Source organism: Penicillium cosmopolitanum, assembly GCF_028827165.1.
Source record: "Penicillium cosmopolitanum strain IBT 29677 chromosome Unknown utg000005l:1.0-4006212.0:1.0-4009387.0, whole genome shotgun sequence".
In the NCBI taxonomy this organism is placed as follows: Eukaryota; Fungi; Ascomycota; class Eurotiomycetes; order Eurotiales; family Aspergillaceae; genus Penicillium; species Penicillium cosmopolitanum.
In genome coordinates, this window is record NW_026622675.1 from 229,193 (window position 1) to 247,066 (window position 17,874).

Consider the following 17,874-nt stretch of genomic DNA (forward strand, 5'->3'; position numbering starts at 1 on the left):
TTTGTAGATGTAAGGTGGATAATAGGTTTACTCTTGGGGGTATTAATGAAATTAAGGAAGGAGAGAAGAGTAAACAGATGAATGAAAAAGAGAACGGAGGGTTACGGGGGAAGTAGAAGAAATATATACAGGAGCGGAGCGGAGGAGAGGAACCAGATGGGACCAGATGGGACCAGTGGAAGGGAACAAGAGCCGGAGTCGGACGGGCACGACGGGGAAACACTGAGCCAGCGAAAGTCCGGAGTTGGCATGGGAAGATTTGCCAGGCAGCGTTGCACAGCGCCAGGGGAAAAGTGCACCAATGATTTCCGTGGGAAGAACGTCCGAAATTTGGGGCCCACCCGCCCAATTTATCTTATGCGTTAAGTCACAGATTGCTTATCTGTGGCAATACATACACACTAACTGGTGTACACTCGAGGGCATCCCATATGTAGTTACTCTACGGCATGGAGTAGTATCCTTGCTCGTTCCGTTCTATATTCGTGCCCTGCCCTACCCTCCTCTCCTCTCCTCTCCTCCCACTTTCCACTGCCTTTCTCATCGGATCGGTCCTCTCCGACGTAACCCTAAAACGGCTAGTGTGAGGCGGAGAAATGCATGTTGCAGAGAGGTGGTTCAATGTACATTAGACGGTCACTTCAAGATGTAGTGTACCTAGGGTAAGCAAGAGCTTAATTTTTCTATGGAGTTCGCACTAGATAAATACTACATTACTCCTTCTTCTTCTTTTTGGTTATCCCAAATTCAATCGACTGGCTGGAAATCAACCTCCGCTCGGCAATATGAATCACGTGAATACCGCAAACGGGGGTGGCAGCCCTAATTGGCCATCAGAGGAATGACTCCACCACCTTATCTGAGGTTGGGTTTTGATTTTTCAATCCGCTTGCTCACAGGAACTGCCCATAGGACCACCCACCTTTATCATACACCCCGCCTTCGGGTGCTGCAGGAATCGGCAGATTCTCTTATTCGATTCCATCGGCTCACCGGGCCCCATACTCGGCATTCCAAGTCATGATCAATCTCCAGCCTCCAGCTTTGAATCTCCGTCATCGTTTTGGTTAGAAGGAGGAGGGGTAAAGAGGGGTGGAGGGGTAAATATAATTAATAATTCTTGAACTTATAAACTCGTACAGTTTTGAAGCTCTCTTCTACTCCCATATAATGTATATTCATTCTACAACTCAATTCCATCTCTATTGTATTAATTTACTATTACCTTCACTTATACTCGTAATCACCCGGCTAAACTTATAATTCATCACTTATTTCGTGGCGCGCCAAGATATCTACGCTCAGGGACGTCGCCCCGCCGGGGTTCGAAATTTAACCCTATTTGCCATCCCGATTGTCGGGTCTACCATAGGTCCTTTGTCTAAGCTTGGGGACACGTAGCTCTCCAAGAAAAAAAAAGCAGAGAGAGATTACACGAAGTTATACGAGCTAGTGACCAAATTATAATAATAATCAGCGGCACCGGCGCCCTGCATATCCGTGCCAGTTTATCCGGGGACACTTTGCCTGCCGTGCTCCATTGGATATAATTGTAGCTACTGCATCTTTCGCCACAATGATCGTCCCCGCGCTGCAAATTACCGGCTCCATAATTGGTTGGTGACCCCTCTTGGATTTCTGGTCTGTTGATCAAGCAGATCCCAGAACCAAAATTTAGTCCCTTTCTGCCCAGGAGGCTGCGCTCGACCATCCATGCTTCCCGTTTTGAATTGTGTTAGCACTCGAATATACGTAAGCCTATTCCATCTTATCACTGAGCGACACTCGAGTCTGATCTTCATAATACATAACCCCCCCCACGCTCTCAGTCCAGACCAGTCAACGCCCAAACGGCATCTGTGCACGTGCTTGCACCCACACCGGCACCCCAGACAGGGTCGGGTTTATATCCGAAAAACGGAGACTCCATGGGGAGCTGCAGCCGCATTCTGCGACGTAATTTTAGGCTGAGCTATATGATAAAAATGCTCGAAGGGGCCATCCAGACAGTTCTTTTGTTAAGCAATTCACTGTCCTCCGATATAGATCCGACGCTAGTTAAGCTTTAAGCTCCTTCTAACTCGAAGCAACTAGTTGCCTCCGGATTTGCCTAGTCTCTTCGTAGCGCATGCTGCAGGAATACCTTATCAATCTCCGGGGTCCCACGATTTATGTTGTGATTTGTCAAGGTTTGGGACCCGACTGGTCGTACATAGGTTACCCCGTGCCCTTTGTGTTATTTGTGCTCTCTGTGCATTGTATAATTGTTTGAGTTTGATATGTTGCACAAATACCCCATTGTTCTTATGATTCTACTAGACTAGAATTGCATTAGTATAATTTGTCGTTAAAATAAGGTGCGCTGGGTTGCCTCGTGCATTTTATTCTGATATGAAATCTTGCTTGAGTTAACTCGATCAACCGTCTATACTTTAAGTTAATAAGTAGGGGAGGATCTCCCGAGGTCGTGGACCGGTGCTAGTTTCACTACTTGAGAAATAAAGAAAAAGCTCAAGTTTATACATATTATGTTTTCACTAGTAACCATTGAAAATTCAGCATTTCTTAACTGGTGCTACGTCGGAAAGTGTCGCGAGTACTACTAATGTCATCGATGAGCCACTGGCAGTCACATACGTTACTCTTCAACTTTAACATCTTTTTCAAGTTCAAATACAACAGGCGGTCGCTCATGTATATGCGATGAATACTTCAATGATGCAATCTTTATTAGGCTACTAGTTTGTATAGAGCATCCAGACCATCAGAATCCACTACAAACCCTGGAACTATCCCCACAACAGCCAGACTCCCTAGCGCCCACAGGCTCCATGCACCCCGGATCGCAACATATATACCTCCACCAGAGAACGAGAATTCGACACACAATCTCCAATCAAAACCTTGGAATAGAACCACTCGTATATTCTATTTCACACTAGTAGACAGATCGTTCTCACATATTTACAGCACAATTCCTCCCACCCCACATACTGGTGGTCACAGTGGCTCGTTCCTCTCCGCGGAACCCAAAAACGCCCGAGGCCATCGGCGGTCTCCGCCAACACAACCTCCCGACCCCTCGAATAATAATAGGAAGAACGCCATTCGACCAGTTTCCCTATCTGAGGGGCTGTCCCTTTGCACCCGCTAGCGCCCGAGAAATATCACCGTGACGGATGGCACATCCATTTTACTTCTCTGATCTTCAAATGTATCGTATGCTTTTCCCGGCCGAGTCGGGCGATCGTGAAACTATCGCCTTTTTGCGGAGAAAGCTGTTAATTTGTACAAGTTTTCTGCTGCTTGCTACCTGGTGGTGGCGACTCCAGAATGTTGATTACGACTTCCGACCGTGCGATCGAAATACACAATTCTGGGAGGTCATCACAGTAAAGCATTGCGAAGATCGCTGCGGAGTCGGCGGCTGTGTTGGCATATGGTTCTGCAGCTGGGGGTGATATATCACATTTTGAAGATCTCGTTCGCGTCTGGACGCGATCGGTGGGAATTTGGGATCGCTCGGTCGTTGAGCTGAATACGGCATGCAGGATATATTTCTGCTTCAAGCGAGCGAGATGGACCTCAGGATTAGAGCGGTAAGGTGAGCGTTCTGCGGCTGGAAGTGATATGAATATTGCGAGGCGTTCCAAGGTTTACGATATGGACAATGGTTTTGGATAAATTTTGTCTGGCGATTGGTCAGATGGCAGTCATTAATAAATGGCGAAAAAGCAAAACAAAAAGCAATCTGTGCTATAGCTACATATGTTCCATACTAATAGAGTGAAACATGGACAACCTTACAAAATACATTCCAAGGGTATGACTTCTTGCAGCCATGGAGAGAACTTGAATTTACATCGTCAGATCAGCAGGGACCTCCCTGTCTTCCAGGGCCCCCAAGCCAGTGCGACCGGTGGTGTTTGAAATATAGTCCCAAGATATTACTATGTCTTAGGCAGCGACACAGCGGCACTCCGTTTGAACACTGGCACCAAGTAGGATACGAATAGTTACTAGTCCCAACATACTACGGAGTAGTAGCATAATCAAGACGAGATAATCCCGCGCTTTGCAACCTAGTGCTTAGCGTCAGAACAAACCCCATAGGACGCCAGCGGTGCCCAGCACTGAGCGACAGAATGCGAATATTGGGCCTCAATACTCCATTCACCCAATTTCTACCCAATGGCACTAGAAGTGCCACCTTGTGGAGGCCATTATCGTGACTCGTAACCTAAATAGGCATATACCCAGACCCCCAGCGTCGAAGGATCTGCCTCGCGCTCCACGGTGGTCATCATGCATATCCTGGAACGCGGCCCGCATAATCTGTGCAGAGCGTATCGCCCTGGTGAACTCTGATTTACAATCTTGTGGAAAATTTATCCTTTTGCTCACGGTAGGTTTCCAATTTGGAGAGTAAAAAATCGAGCCATGTTGGGGGCCAATTATTGGCCGGGGTAGGCCAGGTCAGGTTAGTTTCACGGAGGCGTCGGAATATTGACAGGGGAGTGAGAACCGAGAATGGCTTGGACCCCGATCGTAGACCCCATACCTGTCATGTGGGAATCGAGTGGGCCTCAACATCTCCGCATGTGGCAAATTGAAGGGGAGCACGGAGTCAGGAACAGCAGGGTTCTTGGATTCAGGTTGAATAAGGAGTTTCCGCAAGAAGAATTGCCCCCTTGAACAACTCAATTGCTGAACAAAAGAGATGCGAAAAAGAGAAATCAGAGTATGGAGTCCGGAGTAGTTCGGCTATACGGCCATTGTTCATCATCGTGTCCGTGCTAAACAAGAATCAGCTAGCTACCCAAACCCCTGGGTCTAAGCACTCTGATTTCGTGCAGCTGGACCCGCCGCATCTTGACTCCAGAAAAGGGGAACCCCATAATCCTATGTCCCCATTCCTCTTCAAATTGTACATTACCTACTCCGTACTCGACCCAGACTTTTAAAGCGAATGGTAAAATGGAGTAAATGTGGAACGAATCCTGGTGATCGGCTCAGTCACTTGCTCATCTGGGAACCCGTGCGATTGAGGACGGAGTTGGGCTCCGCTAAGGGGGCAAGAGGAGGGAGATACTCGACACAGCTCAATTCGTGGTCCCTGCTTCACTCCGCAAGATCCCCGATCATAGCTAGTGACGCCATTCCAAGCGCCTCGGCTTGATTGTTTCAAAATTTGGCGGCGCTGAATGGTTCGCCGGTGGCGATCTTGCAGGGGTTAGAGGGAATGCGGCTGGACGTGGGCGCCTCTTCCTTGCACCATCTTGTTCGGGAGGGCCCCTGTCAAAGTAGTGTGTTGTATGGAGTCGGAGTACGCAGTACTCCATACGTACGGAGTAGTAGTGTCTTCAGTCCTTTCGTTTACCCGAAAAGAGACCTTCGGGTCTTGTTGGTGTAGGGCAACGGGTGATCGCAAGCCAAGCTATCAGCTCTTCTGGTGCATTCAGGAGCTATTTCGGCAGTGCCTCACTGGGTCCAAGGGTTTTGTGCTTCGCCCCCTAAACGAAGAGGATAAAAGGCATTGTGGATTTCTTTCGAGGGTCGAATAAGTCGTTCTCGTAGACGTCGCAAGCCACCAAGCACGACGATATTGATGTGCAGAAGATGGGCACATGCTCATACCTTATGGTGTATGAAGCGGGGAGGTTGTAATCTGACAAGTCGCAATCTATGCGCCCGGGACTGCTTATACTACGTACCGGCAAGTGTCCTCGTGGACGAATTGATTCCAATCATGACTAGGCACCTTGCAGCAGGTAAGCTAGTTTCGGATTTGATTGGGTAGGAAGGCAAGTCAGCCCCTTTTCAGGCATGATCCAGCGAGGGAGGCGCGTTCAAGAATAGGGAAATCGAGAAAAGAAAAAGCGAAAATAAAAAAAATGAATAAAAAAAATGGAGACGCCTAATCGAAGCGGCATGCAAGTGTCGGAAAGGAGGGTAAGAAAAAAGGAGTAGTGGATAGGACGATAATTGGAATCGGCACCGTCTCGAATTCACGGGCCAATGGTGTTGGGAAATGGTCGATGGGATCTCTCAAATATATGCAAAGTGACAGAAGGATGCAGCCTCACTACCTACTAATAACTAGCATGAAAGACCCGGGTATTCAGGTGTTAGGGTCAGGAACTGTTGTGAACTTGAACCTTGGTACCGAGTACACACACACACACACACACACACACACACACACATAATGAGAATGCACATTAGTTCAATTTATAAACTGCATCAATCTGCGGCATACAGGGTGCAAAAGAGTGATTTGCGCTGGGATTTTGCCGTGATTAGCCCTAAATGAGCCTGAGCACGCATGACATCGCATCTCATCCTACCAAAGCTTACTTGGCTGTCTAATCCGAACGCCACTGAACCAGCACAATACTGTAATGGGTTGTCTAGATCGATCCCGTATCCACACCCGAGCCGTGGACAGCAAGATCTAAGGGACGATGGACCTCATTCCAGTGATTGGCCTAACCGGATAGACCCGTTCTGATGGATCCGATTGAAACCAAAAATACTCCGTATACATCGAACCCACTCTCCGCACGATTTCTTTCTCTCTCCCTCTTTTTTTTCTATGAACGTTCCAGAATAAAGTTTCCATTTCCATTCAAGTTCCTTTTTGACTTCATACTTCTTCTCCCTGGTTCCTACCCTCCTCTCTCTCCCTTCTCTTCCCTTTTCGGCAGTCTCTTGTGCCTTTTCTCACCATGTATGTTTACGCTTCTTCTTCGTTTGCCTGATAAGTTCCCCTCAATGGGTTCTTGATTACCCACACCATCACCATCACCATCCCATCTGTTCCCCCTTGCCGAGGTTCATGAAGTTACCTGCCTCGATTGTTCTCGCCTGATGTCAATCAACAAGCCCCAATCTGGTCGAGGACTTGGAGCGTTCAGAGATCTGTTCCGCTCTGCTCCCCCGCCCGTCCCTACTACCCCTGCCTCCCGTCGCCGCGTGTCCGTCCTGGTCCGTCGAGGTAGGGATCTTTTCTCGAACAAGTAACATTCCCCAACTCCCCCGTCATTCTTTTACCCATTCTTCCTTTTCTCGCGTGGGATCGTGTGTGGACGGCCTGGGGCGGAGGCGAAATCTAACCCCGCCGAGATCCCCAACGAGGCGCAGCCATCCTCATCTTCATCTTTCTCAATTACCGCAACCAAGAAGCACCACAAGACAAGAAAAAAAAGGAGAGATTCACCAGGCTAAGACTAGTACCGCAACAGCAGACATCCTGTAGACCCTCCCAAGAGTCCATCACCTTCCCGCATGAACTCTCAACCGCAGTTCGACCCGGCCACGATGATCGGCCTGGCCGGCGCCTCGCCCGGTCAAACGGAGGACAATTTCGACATTTTCGAATGGTATCCGCGCTACCAGAGTTGCCAGCGCTACTTCCTAGATCATGCTCAGCACAGCGTGCCCGTCCAGGCCTTATCCACCTTCTTGAACATTCGCCTACCCTTCCAGCGACAACCCAACCCGGTCCTCAATTCGAACCCAGTCTCCGCTTCATCATCATCTTCAGCAGGTGTCTCATCCCCGGTCCACCGGCAGTCTCATTGATTCCGTATATACGCCGCCTGGTTGCGACTGGCATGGATTTCCCAGGTGTCCTGCACGGATTCTTCGGCGACGATTGGGGCAGCGGCATCGGCCCGCTACATGAGCAAGAACGTCGCAATTATCTCTTCGCTGCAAAGAGTGGTGGTTGGGCTTCCGTCAAAAAAGACTACGACATGTCACCATTAGAGACGATCCCGTTTCTGCGCCCGCTGCAAGGACCCCTCGATACAGAGATCGAAGCCGCCGAACGCAGTTGGAGTGAATGGCTTGCGATGGAGGACTGGATGGTTGGACCGCGTGCTCCAGATATTCTACAAGATTCCTCGTCTCAGAACTCACGACCGCGAAGTGCACGCGGCTAAACTTCGGCCTTACTCCCTCCGATCGATCCATCACATCACCTTTCTCTTCTATAACATGTGTTTCTGAATATCTCTTTTCCGGGACATCAAGCATATCAGGTCGGCTACTTGGTGTCAATTGAGTCCTCCAACCCCTCTCTTTGGTCCTGTCTAGCGATCGTGTCTTTTTTATCATTTTAATTTGCAGCGTCTTGGGATACAGCATTACCCCAGATTACTCTCACATTGGATGGGAAGGCAAACCCCCTCTCTAGGGCTCCTTGGGCATATAATTAGGGCCTAATTGCGGCCAGTTATTAAACTTTAAAAAACTAGATGCCAATGCATTACGCATCTATATATTCGAAATAAATTCAAATTACTTGAACAGAGCGACCTACTGCAAGCCATACACAGACAATCTAATCAACGTCCAGTCTTGTTTTGGGGCTTGACCCTATGGTGAAATCCCGAAACCAAAAATACGATTTGTAAACTCGTCTCCACACCACCGGATAATGATGCCAGGGGAGAAAAAAAACGCGCGGGAAGATTCTCACTTGGAGAAGAGAAAAAGGCGATAAATCCGAACAAACGTCATTTCGGCCGGGAAGGCGGAAGTGGATGCTGCGAGGAGAATAAATCGGGGGGTACGAAGATCACTGCCGCTGCCAGCAAACGGACTGTGCCTGAAAGCGGTTCCTAGCGAATCTCCTTGTCAAAGGGAAGCGTTAAGGGAGTCCACTGGGACCACAAAAATCGCAAAGGGGGTCTGAAAGAGAGGGGGGTAAATCGTTGAACCATCATTGAGTTTTTCTTTTTTCTTTTTTCTTTTTTACACCGAACCCCACCAGTTTGCGACTTACCGTGGTGGACTCCACAGATCCAATCGGCGCTGAGGCCATGGCTCGTTCCTTTTGAATCCATGGATAACAATGGAGCTACAGGAGTTCGGTCCTCGTTTGCGCCGTTTTGCCTCAGCGCGCCAGTTTCCAATCGACAGAGAAGAGGGAAAGGGGGAGGGTACTGGTGGATAGCGTCTCGATATCCGGATATAGGTGCGTGCAGCCAGTTGTGGAGTAGTTCCCAGCCTTGTATTCCAAGGTTGTTCTCTCATAGTAAATATACTCGTAGTATAGTCCGGAGTACGAGTATAGTTATGTACATCCAGCTTTGGAAGCCCTGAAGTATAGCAAAGACCCGCCATCGTTAGAGGAATCGGAGATTAATTACGACTGCAGCACGTGCGCAAGTGTAATCCTGCAAGAATCCAGAAATTGTGTACCAGTACGAGTACGAAAAAAGAACAAGAACTTAGTTATCCAAAGCTGACGCTAAACTTGTCGATGCTCAAATGGATTCACGCCGTGCGGGCGCAAACTTTGGCCATTTTCTCCCATGACAAGTTGGGATGGGTGTCCGTGCCGTCTTTGTCCAGACACTGTTCACCTGTTCATAATTCTTTGGTAGAGCAAGGAAGGTAGCTTGTGGCGTGGCTGAGAAGGGGGCCTAGCTCGTCTTAGTCTCTGCCGCTAACGGTTACTGCGGAGTTTCTCCCCTGAACCCCAATGCCCATTGGTGTCCAGGCTTCAAAAATTCTCCGAGATCATCCTTGGCTAGGTTTACGACCATACGATGACCGAAAGACTGCGTAAGGCGAACTTGATTCGCCGATCTTTGGCTGCCTTCCACGCTTAAAGATCGACCGTCAACCCCTGTCCATCATGATCGCCCCCCCCAAAGGCGAACCCGACATCTTTCCGCCTTTTCTCGTATTCGGCCTCGATCGGGGGATCGGGGTAGATCGCTGGAAAACTATATTATATGTGACTGGAAAGCATATCTAGTTGGCACTCAGTACTCCGTATAAAGCAGGCGTGTACCGATTCAATGGGGGGGTTGAGTACTACGAGTACCACCGCCATCATTTAAAACCAAATCGCGGCTCATGTACCGTAGTTCGGCACAACTGGAAACTTGTGAAAGTGTACATCGGTGGACCCGGCCACGAGCGTACAATGCGTACCCAAACTGTCGGGATCGGGATTTGGGAGTGCTTCACACGGAGAGAAAACTCGGACTAACTTCCAAGGTGAGCATCCTCGAATCCTAACTTGGCATCTGTGATTTTGTTCCTAGTGTGCTCTTTCGCATGCTTGAAGTACAGAGTAGTATACTACTAGTATACCTTGGGCCAAGCCCTGTGAGGTTACTATGCCTACTTGGAGTCATCCCGATTTTAGTCCTCCACAGATCGACTCCTTTTCAGTGGTACGCCGGTATCTGCCAGATATCGCCGGACATCTTTCCCGGAATCGAAATGTGGAGCCGAGATCCCTCTTGGAACGGTGATAAAAAAGTAAAGGCTGGGTCGCCTCCGTTATGTTCGTCAATCGTTCGTTTGCCATGGATGGTCCAAGAACTGCAGACTTGGCTCGGTAAATGAGCAGAGCCCTAAGTGGAGTGTTTATTTGGCTTGAACGAACTGTTTCAGGCGACGTGCATCTGAAGAGTCATACATAATTCATGACGTTGGTGGGGGTTGTTTCAGAGTCCAATCTTTGACGAGGGGTTCCATGGTTCTGAGGACGAGGGTCGGGATAGCCCGAGGCATGTAGTATGTGCTCGTTACTAGCTGTATTTTGATATCATTCCCAGCGAACAAGTGTTTGGCTACTTGTCCTGCTATTTGGGAGATCATCTTGGCGTACTGGTTTGAAGACGGTGTTAGAAGATGATGAATGGAAGCTCTGAAATCGCATGGGTATCTCAAAGCTCCTCATCCTCACTGCAACCCCGAATACTAAGGCACTGATTGTCTGTGCTTACTCCGGAGCAGTTCCCGCCAACCTCCGTCGAGTGCCGAGGACTTTTGAGCTCTTGTAATAGACCAGGGAGACTCCAACAAGACTCGTGACCAGCATGTTGACATATTTGAAAGGGCGACCCTGTTAACTGCCACGAAGTGCTATGTGATAGGCGACGCGGCTGTCTATTATCTGCACCCCCGTGTTTCATTGAGAGATTGTCTATTCTTTGCATTGAAGCTGCAGGGAGATCGTAACCAGCTGGCAATATATTGCATTGTGCTGGTACATCGCGTGCTCGTTTGCTGACAATGGCATCGCCTAAACCAGAACAGAAAAGGCAGTTGACTTCATCCAGTAGGGATGAGACCAGGCCAGACCGTCTTTCTCAAGCTTTCGGCCTTTGAGCTCTGACCTTGGAGAGTCCATTACAATATCCATGAACTCGTACCCATAAAATTCTGAACGTCGTGGCTTTTGCAAAGATGCCTTGGATAGGTTGATAGAGAAACCCATGATGAGCTCTCGAACCGAGAGAGAATCTCCGCCCGACTTCTCAAGTAATACCCCACCTTTCTCTTCAAGAATGTCCAGCGAGCTGATGAGATCATCCTCTGCGGTTATGGCTAGAGGTGGATATTCAGCTCGGAAATTTTCTTCACTTCTGTCGGCGTAGACCAGGAGCATATGACGTAGCACAGAGAGCAATTGAACTAACCATGCTCTCCTGGTTTCCACATCATACACCACAATTTGCTCCATAGCACTGCTTTTCAAGCATTTGAGATAGTTTCTGGAAGGACTGAATTGACAGTATTGACCGAACGATCAAATGAAAGCCCAACCTGCCCTCCTATCTGCAGCGGAGCAGCAGATTGGGCTAGTGCCTGGAGGTTCGCGCCTTTCCAGTTCCATGTAACAGGCTTCACCTTTGCGTCGGACCAAGAAACCTGGCGCTCTAGTCGATCAGTACCCAAGAGGATGTCTGCTCTGGAGCACCAACCCAGGAGTGGTCTTCTGGATTTTATATAGTCGAGACTTGTGGTTTGTAACCACTTTTGCTGCGTTGCTTTCAGTTCGGATACTTTGAGCTGAGAATCATGAGTGGAGGTCTCCAGATGCTATAGGATTGTCTCATCATCAATTTCGCGGATCGGGATGAGAGCCGTGGAGTAGCCCAAAAGAACAATGCCAGAGTCAACAAGAACAGGATATTTGACTGCCGACAATTGCAGCATCGCACCGAGATCTAGTTCCAGACCTCGACCCGGCTTGTGATATTGGACATCCGGCCCTGTGATGACTATCGCTTCTTCGAAAAGATCCTTCCAACACACATTGTCCCCAGGAGAGGTGGGAAGCTCTTCCAGAGAGTCGAGAAAAAAAGAATCAGCCGTGGGCTGATATTCCAGATTCGAGACACAAATCTTGCCAGGCGCAGGCTTTCCGACAGCACAGCGAATCAACTTGAAAATAGTCAACATTACTGAATCCGGATCATTGACCTCAATGGTAATACCGTTTCTGTCGACAAGAAGCATGATATTTCCGTCAACTAGGTAAAGGAATTAGTAAGCCATAATCAAAACGGCTGAAGAAAGAGACGACCAACAATAGATACTCTCCCCACTGGAAAGGACCCTCGCAAGGCTTTTAAATAAGTATGCTTTAGCAGACCTAAACGTGCGAAACAGAAAATTGCGAAGCGTTGTGAACTCCATTGTGACCTCCTTCCTGACCAACACACTCGATTCAAAAAGCCAGGAATCTAGATCAGAGCGACGCTTCGCGAGTGCTGGAAGCTCACAGACAATTCGTGATATGAATCTCTCGGGCGGAGAAGATGCGAGATCGAGCCGTTCTTCATAGCCTATGAATTTTGGCACAAGAGCCTCCATGAGCTGTGGCACATCAAGTGCCAGCTCACGCATCAACGGCGACCCTCCTCATCTTGTATGTAATCAAGGGAAGGATGTCTGGAATCACGAGACATAATTCAGATAATGGTATAAAGCAAGAGAAATGTTGTTCTGCTGCTCATTTGTAGGCTGGGTGAGTTGGCGTCGATCTTGATAAAAGTGGTTAGTGGATTCAGATGAGGTATTTCCCACCTGCATTGGTGCTCACCTGTTCGCCTGCATGTCATGCCCAGGTGAGCCATGACATGCGCAGAAGTTGCGAATTCAAGTTGAATTCCATACCCCGAAGGAAGACGAAAATGCTGCAGTTGGAATACATGGATAATTTAAAGTATGCTGGACACTGGCAGAAAAACCACCTTGGTAGGATGAGGTAACAGTGTAGCAGGAAGTACATATTTTCGACGAGTTTGTCAAGACGGAAGGGAGGGTGTCGTATGGACAATAGACAATATACATTCATTAAGACGAGATGTACAGTAGCTTTGAAGGTACCCAAAATCAAACCAACACCGGCGCTAAATGCGAACGAAGCCAAACCTCATTAGCTATCCGTAGTGTGCTCATGAGGCCGGAAGGCAGCAGTTTCCAGGAAAGCTAGCAAAAGAAAGACAAAAATGGAAGAAAAATGAAGAAGAAAAAAGGCAGGATGGGTATCTTTCATCAAGGCATATCAGAATAACTGGAAAAAAAATAATACTTCAAAGGGATTTTCGAGTATGGCAAAGTAAATGGGAACAGAAACGTTGACCGCCGAGGCCGATTATGTCAAGAATTTCGTCTGAGAGTTGAAGTTCGGTACTGGAGGGCCCCGTCCCGTGGCTCGTCCGGTTTCATCTGGGAAGAAAAGCTCGACTTTGAATCATGCACACCGGCCATAGCAGGGGATTGATGTGTTTCGCTTGGGAAGGGGAGATCAGGCAGATCATCTGGATCGGAAACTAGGCTGCGTCGCCTGGAGAGAACACCACCGAACGAAGGATTCTGTTTCTCTCGGTGCATTGTTGCTGGAGCACGACTGCGGCGTCGGCGGCGGCGCAGATACTCGTTCGGCACTGGGTCGACTTGCTTCTTAACGGCTGGGACGAAGTTGAGGTAAATGGGGAAGATGGCACCGGCGGCAAAGAGAGCAACAATCACACAGAAGGAGTACTGTGCGCCGTGGGTCAAATATGCAGCGTATTCTGCGAAAGGGAAAAAGGTTCCGCCACCAATAGCCATTGTTAAGAAGACAGCGGCTGTTTTGGTATGTTGGGCAGTGCCGCGAAGAGAGATGGCAAAGATGATGCTGAAAACGCCACTTTCGAAGAGATAGAGAAGCATAGCCATTGCTATGGCTGTGTTTCCGGTTGTATTCATACATAGCACGGCGCAAATGATCAAGCCGATGTAGGAGACCATGAGGATCCAGCGAGGTTTGAGGAACCATTGAGCGAAGGCGGCGAGGAAGCGACCGATAGCAAAGATGCTGTGACCAATCGTAAGGAACTCAAAGGCACCTAGAGCTGAGCTTTGGTTTGAGGCATCAGTAAAGCGTTCTAGGCTGGTTGCGAGCACTTCTTGACCGGCTACGTAAAAGAATTGAGACCAGATGCCTAGACCAAGGGTCAACCATACGACTGGAATGCCCACGACCTTCGTCATGTTGTCTTCTCGACGGCGGTTGGCCAGCTCTTCAAGGTCTTCGTCGGAAGCCTCAGGGATCGGAAGGTAGTAGAAGGCCACTGCAAGTAGGACGTCAAACAGGGCGATGCCAAGGTAAGTCCATTGAACATCGACGAGGGAAGCAACGTCATTCACACCCTTGAAAAGAACCTTCTTAGCCAAAAGTGGGGAAACGACACTGCCGACGGCCTGGACTCCCTGTGAAATATTGAGTCGGATCTCGGAGTTTTCAAGTGGACCGCAAAGAGCGATAAATGGGTTCGCAGCGGTTTCAAGCACAGCCAGGCCGAACCCCACGATGAAGTTCGAGACTGTAAAGGCGGCAGTAGATGTAAGAACGGCAGAGGGCCAGAAAATGAGAGTTCCACAAGCATAGATGCAAAGTCCGGTGATAAACGTGGATTTGAAACCCCAGATCTTCAAAACTGGCCGACCAACCAAGAGGGGGGCGATAACATAGCCTCCAAAGTACGCACCATGAAGGCCAAGCGAGTGCCAGGAATCTAGGTGGACGATGGTCTGAAACTGCGAGTTGAGCATGTCGAGCAAACCGTACGCGAAGCCCCACAGGAAGAAGAGAAGTGTGGTCAATGCAATTGGAGTGATGGATTCCTTGTTGTTCAACTTGAGCATGCTCTCCGGGTTCTTCATATTGACGAAATCGAAGAACGTGATAGTTGGTGGGTAGGATATACTGGTATGAGTGTTGGCTTCGGCATCTTGAGGACCGGTGCCTGGGTGACCCAGAAAGTCCAATAGTCCCATGGGCTCATCGGGGTCTTTCTGATGGGTCGCATTGTGGCTCTTCGTCTGAGATGGCTTGCTCGAGTTGCTATCAGCCGGTGACGTCGAAGGTGACGGTCCGCCGGAGCTTGGAATGGCAGCTGGCGGGGGCATGGCCACCGGGCTTTCCCCTGTCGCATAGTTGTTATTAGGGATAGTATATGGGTCATTGGTGTCTCTGATCAATTTGGGAACAAGGCGAGCGACAAGAGGTTTGAGACTTGGTACGCAGCCACACATGATGGAGACATTGACTTCGACGGCTGACCACATGAAGGAAAGCGACGCATACCCTGAGAGACCAAAGTCAGACGAGCGATAACATGGACGAGAGAGGAGGATCATAACTCACAGCTGAAATCCGAGCCGCCGGAGCTCTGAATGTGAATGGATGAAAGAGCCGCTTGTCGTGAGATCGCCGCTTGTTGAAGAAAAGCGATTCGGATCACATCAACCACCGCCACAAAGAAACCGAAGCTAAATGTTATAACCAGAATCGCCTTCTGCTTGAATGGTAGCCGCATCTGCGTCAACATTGGCATCGGTAGGAACAGGATAGCCAGGTCGGTGATGATGTTGACAGGAGATGAAGAGAGGTAGAGTGTGACGATATCGGTGCAAGTTGCGCCCGGGGAACCGAAGCTAATAGGGCAGCGGAGACGGGGCGACACTGGAAAACATTGATCATGGTCAACGCCAAACCGGCGCCATTGACCACGGCGAGAGTAACATAATTGGCCCATCGAAAGACCTTCTGATTGCGAGTCAAGGTTAGGTAGAAGACAAGAATTGAAGTCTTGACCGCCATGAGGGCTGGGTTCTAGAAAACAGAGTCAGCACATCGCCGTGGGTGGCATAGAAGGCAATTCTCCAATGAACTCACGTATAGGACGGTGAACGCATAATTGGCTTTGCTGAGGGCGCTTTCGTTTTCTTGGAGAATGTCACTGGAATGAAGACCGAGTCCGTTTTTTGTCGCGTAGAAAAGGGCGAAGCAGAAACCAAAGTCGATCACCTAGATAGTTGTTAGCTAGTCTTCACTGTGTGTCTCGTGCCATGTCAAATTTTTTTTTTCCACATGGACCAGTCCATCCGGCGCTGCACGCCCCGAGGGAGGTGCAGGGACCATCCCCGGCAGACGGCAGATTCCAACGTACCCATGCAAGCAACATTAGATAGTCGTGTAACGCGATTCTTCTGACAACGAAGATGCGCGAGACGAAGCGCAAGGCGACGAAGATACTGGCAATCACGAAGAAGGTGATTGAAACGGCCAGGGTGGTGGGTTGACGAGTTTGCATCTTGACAGGCGGCGCGCCAAGGGCGGCGCGAGGAACAGAGGGAGGATCCGATTAATCAAGGACTCGGACAATTCGAGGACCGCGATTAAAGCATAGTTTCGGACGGAGGCGTAGGGATTCGAGGAGGGATGGCCATGATCCCCCGAAGGAATCCAAATGAATCCGGGGTAAAACCGGGGGAAACAGGTAGTGACAGCGGAGATCGGGGGGTCCGAGGGGGGGGACCGGAGTCGGAATCGGTGAGAGCAGGCGATGATACGAGGGTACGAGAGTAGTTGAAGATACTGCAAAGAGGGGAAGCAGTGAGGGGAGGCGAGCTGAGGGCGAGCGTGAAGTTGAAGTTGAAGAGGGAATAAGTGGAAGAAGTGGAGGAAGTTGGATGTGTGGGAAAAAGATGCAATTTTCCCGCGATCGGAAGGCGCGTGGGGAAGGAAGGAACGTTCAAGTTTACCAGTTTGGCATTTCGCTAGTTCGTTCCTTCCTCGACTGCATTCGCATTCGCATTCGTACTTGCCATTTTTAACTTGAACCATTTTATGCATTGCATATTTTGTCCATATTTGATACTTTATATTCATCGCCTGGCCATACTTCTACTTCTACTTCAACTTCAACTTCTACATCCTTACCACCTCAGACACCGTTGTTCCCATCCCCACCGCTGGGTCAAACAATGTGCCACTCCTCCACTCGCAAACTTTGGCTGCCCTTCTCCAACCGTGCACTAAGGGACGCCCCCTCTTGCTGAGCCCCATTCTATAACCCCCGGTACTGATCTGTGGTGCGCATTTCCCTTTTCTGCTAGGAACCGTCTACCATCGGTAGGAAGACCATGGTCTCCCAACTGTTTCGTCCACATGTATTCTCCGGTTGTCCGGCCTCACCGACTATCGATTATCAACTCGGCTGATCCTGTCGATCCTCGACCTTCCCAAGAGGGTTACTGCTTCAATATGGACTATTGATTCCCTGGCAAAAGAAATAAAGCAACAAAAAACACGAGCTCTTTCCTTTGCTAGCGCTAGCGCTAGCGAGCAAACCGTTGAGTTGTTTGGGGTGTGGGCTGCACTGGGCTGCATTCAAAGGGGCACTACCCGATCCACTGACGTCATTCGGCCACCCTCCGAGGGAGCCTCCGCGGGATATCTTTCCCTTCCAATCCATCCTCGTTCTCGTAAATGAATACATGAATGGTGGTGACCTTGCATTTATCACGCGACACTCACCGTCACAGAATGATTCGAAATTCACAACCGGACTACTCCGTATACTTTTCGCAAATTAGCCGCGCAGCGAGATCGTCTCTCCACCTGCAGCCAGGAGCTTGGCATCTTCATTAGTGCCGTCAGCAATTGGACCCTGTGGACGCGATGGTGATCCGAATCTCAATCTTATCGGGAACCCTCCAATGAGACATACTCAAGGTCGATCATCCTATCAGGTGGAGAGACACAGGATCACTAACTAATCATCG

General features: G+C 49.2%; 4 protein-coding genes across 4 annotated transcripts; 1 reads left to right on the plus strand and 3 right to left on the minus strand.

Annotated features, from left to right (window-relative positions):
• Positions 1–7,287: 7,287 nt before the first annotated feature.
• Positions 7,288–7,946, plus strand: N7509_003101 (uncharacterized protein; the record flags this gene model as incomplete). Its single annotated transcript, XM_056627738.1, has 2 exons — positions 7,288–7,549; positions 7,576–7,946. The coding sequence occupies 2 exons, from the start codon at positions 7,288–7,290 to the stop codon at positions 7,944–7,946; spliced, it is 633 nt and encodes a 210-aa protein (XP_056490472.1).
• A 3,107-nt stretch (positions 7,947–11,053) lies between these two features.
• On the minus strand, positions 11,054–11,494 carry N7509_003102 (uncharacterized protein; the record flags this gene model as incomplete). Its single annotated transcript, XM_056627739.1, has 1 exon — positions 11,054–11,494. The coding sequence occupies one exon, from the start codon at positions 11,492–11,494 to the stop codon at positions 11,054–11,056; it is 441 nt and encodes a 146-aa protein (XP_056490473.1).
• Positions 11,495–11,853: 359 nt separating this feature from the next.
• N7509_003103 (uncharacterized protein) lies at positions 11,854–12,273 on the minus strand (the record flags this gene model as incomplete). Its single annotated transcript, XM_056627740.1, has 1 exon — positions 11,854–12,273. The coding sequence occupies one exon, from the start codon at positions 12,271–12,273 to the stop codon at positions 11,854–11,856; it is 420 nt and encodes a 139-aa protein (XP_056490474.1).
• Positions 12,274–13,419: 1,146 nt separating this feature from the next.
• Positions 13,420–16,400, minus strand: N7509_003104 (putative MFS monosaccharide transporter; the record flags this gene model as incomplete). Its single annotated transcript, XM_056627741.1, has 5 exons — positions 13,420–15,392; positions 15,452–15,741; positions 15,795–15,919; positions 15,983–16,114; positions 16,257–16,400. The coding sequence occupies 5 exons, from the start codon at positions 16,398–16,400 to the stop codon at positions 13,420–13,422; spliced, it is 2,664 nt and encodes an 887-aa protein (XP_056490475.1).
• Between the last annotated feature and the right edge of the window lie 1,474 nt (positions 16,401–17,874).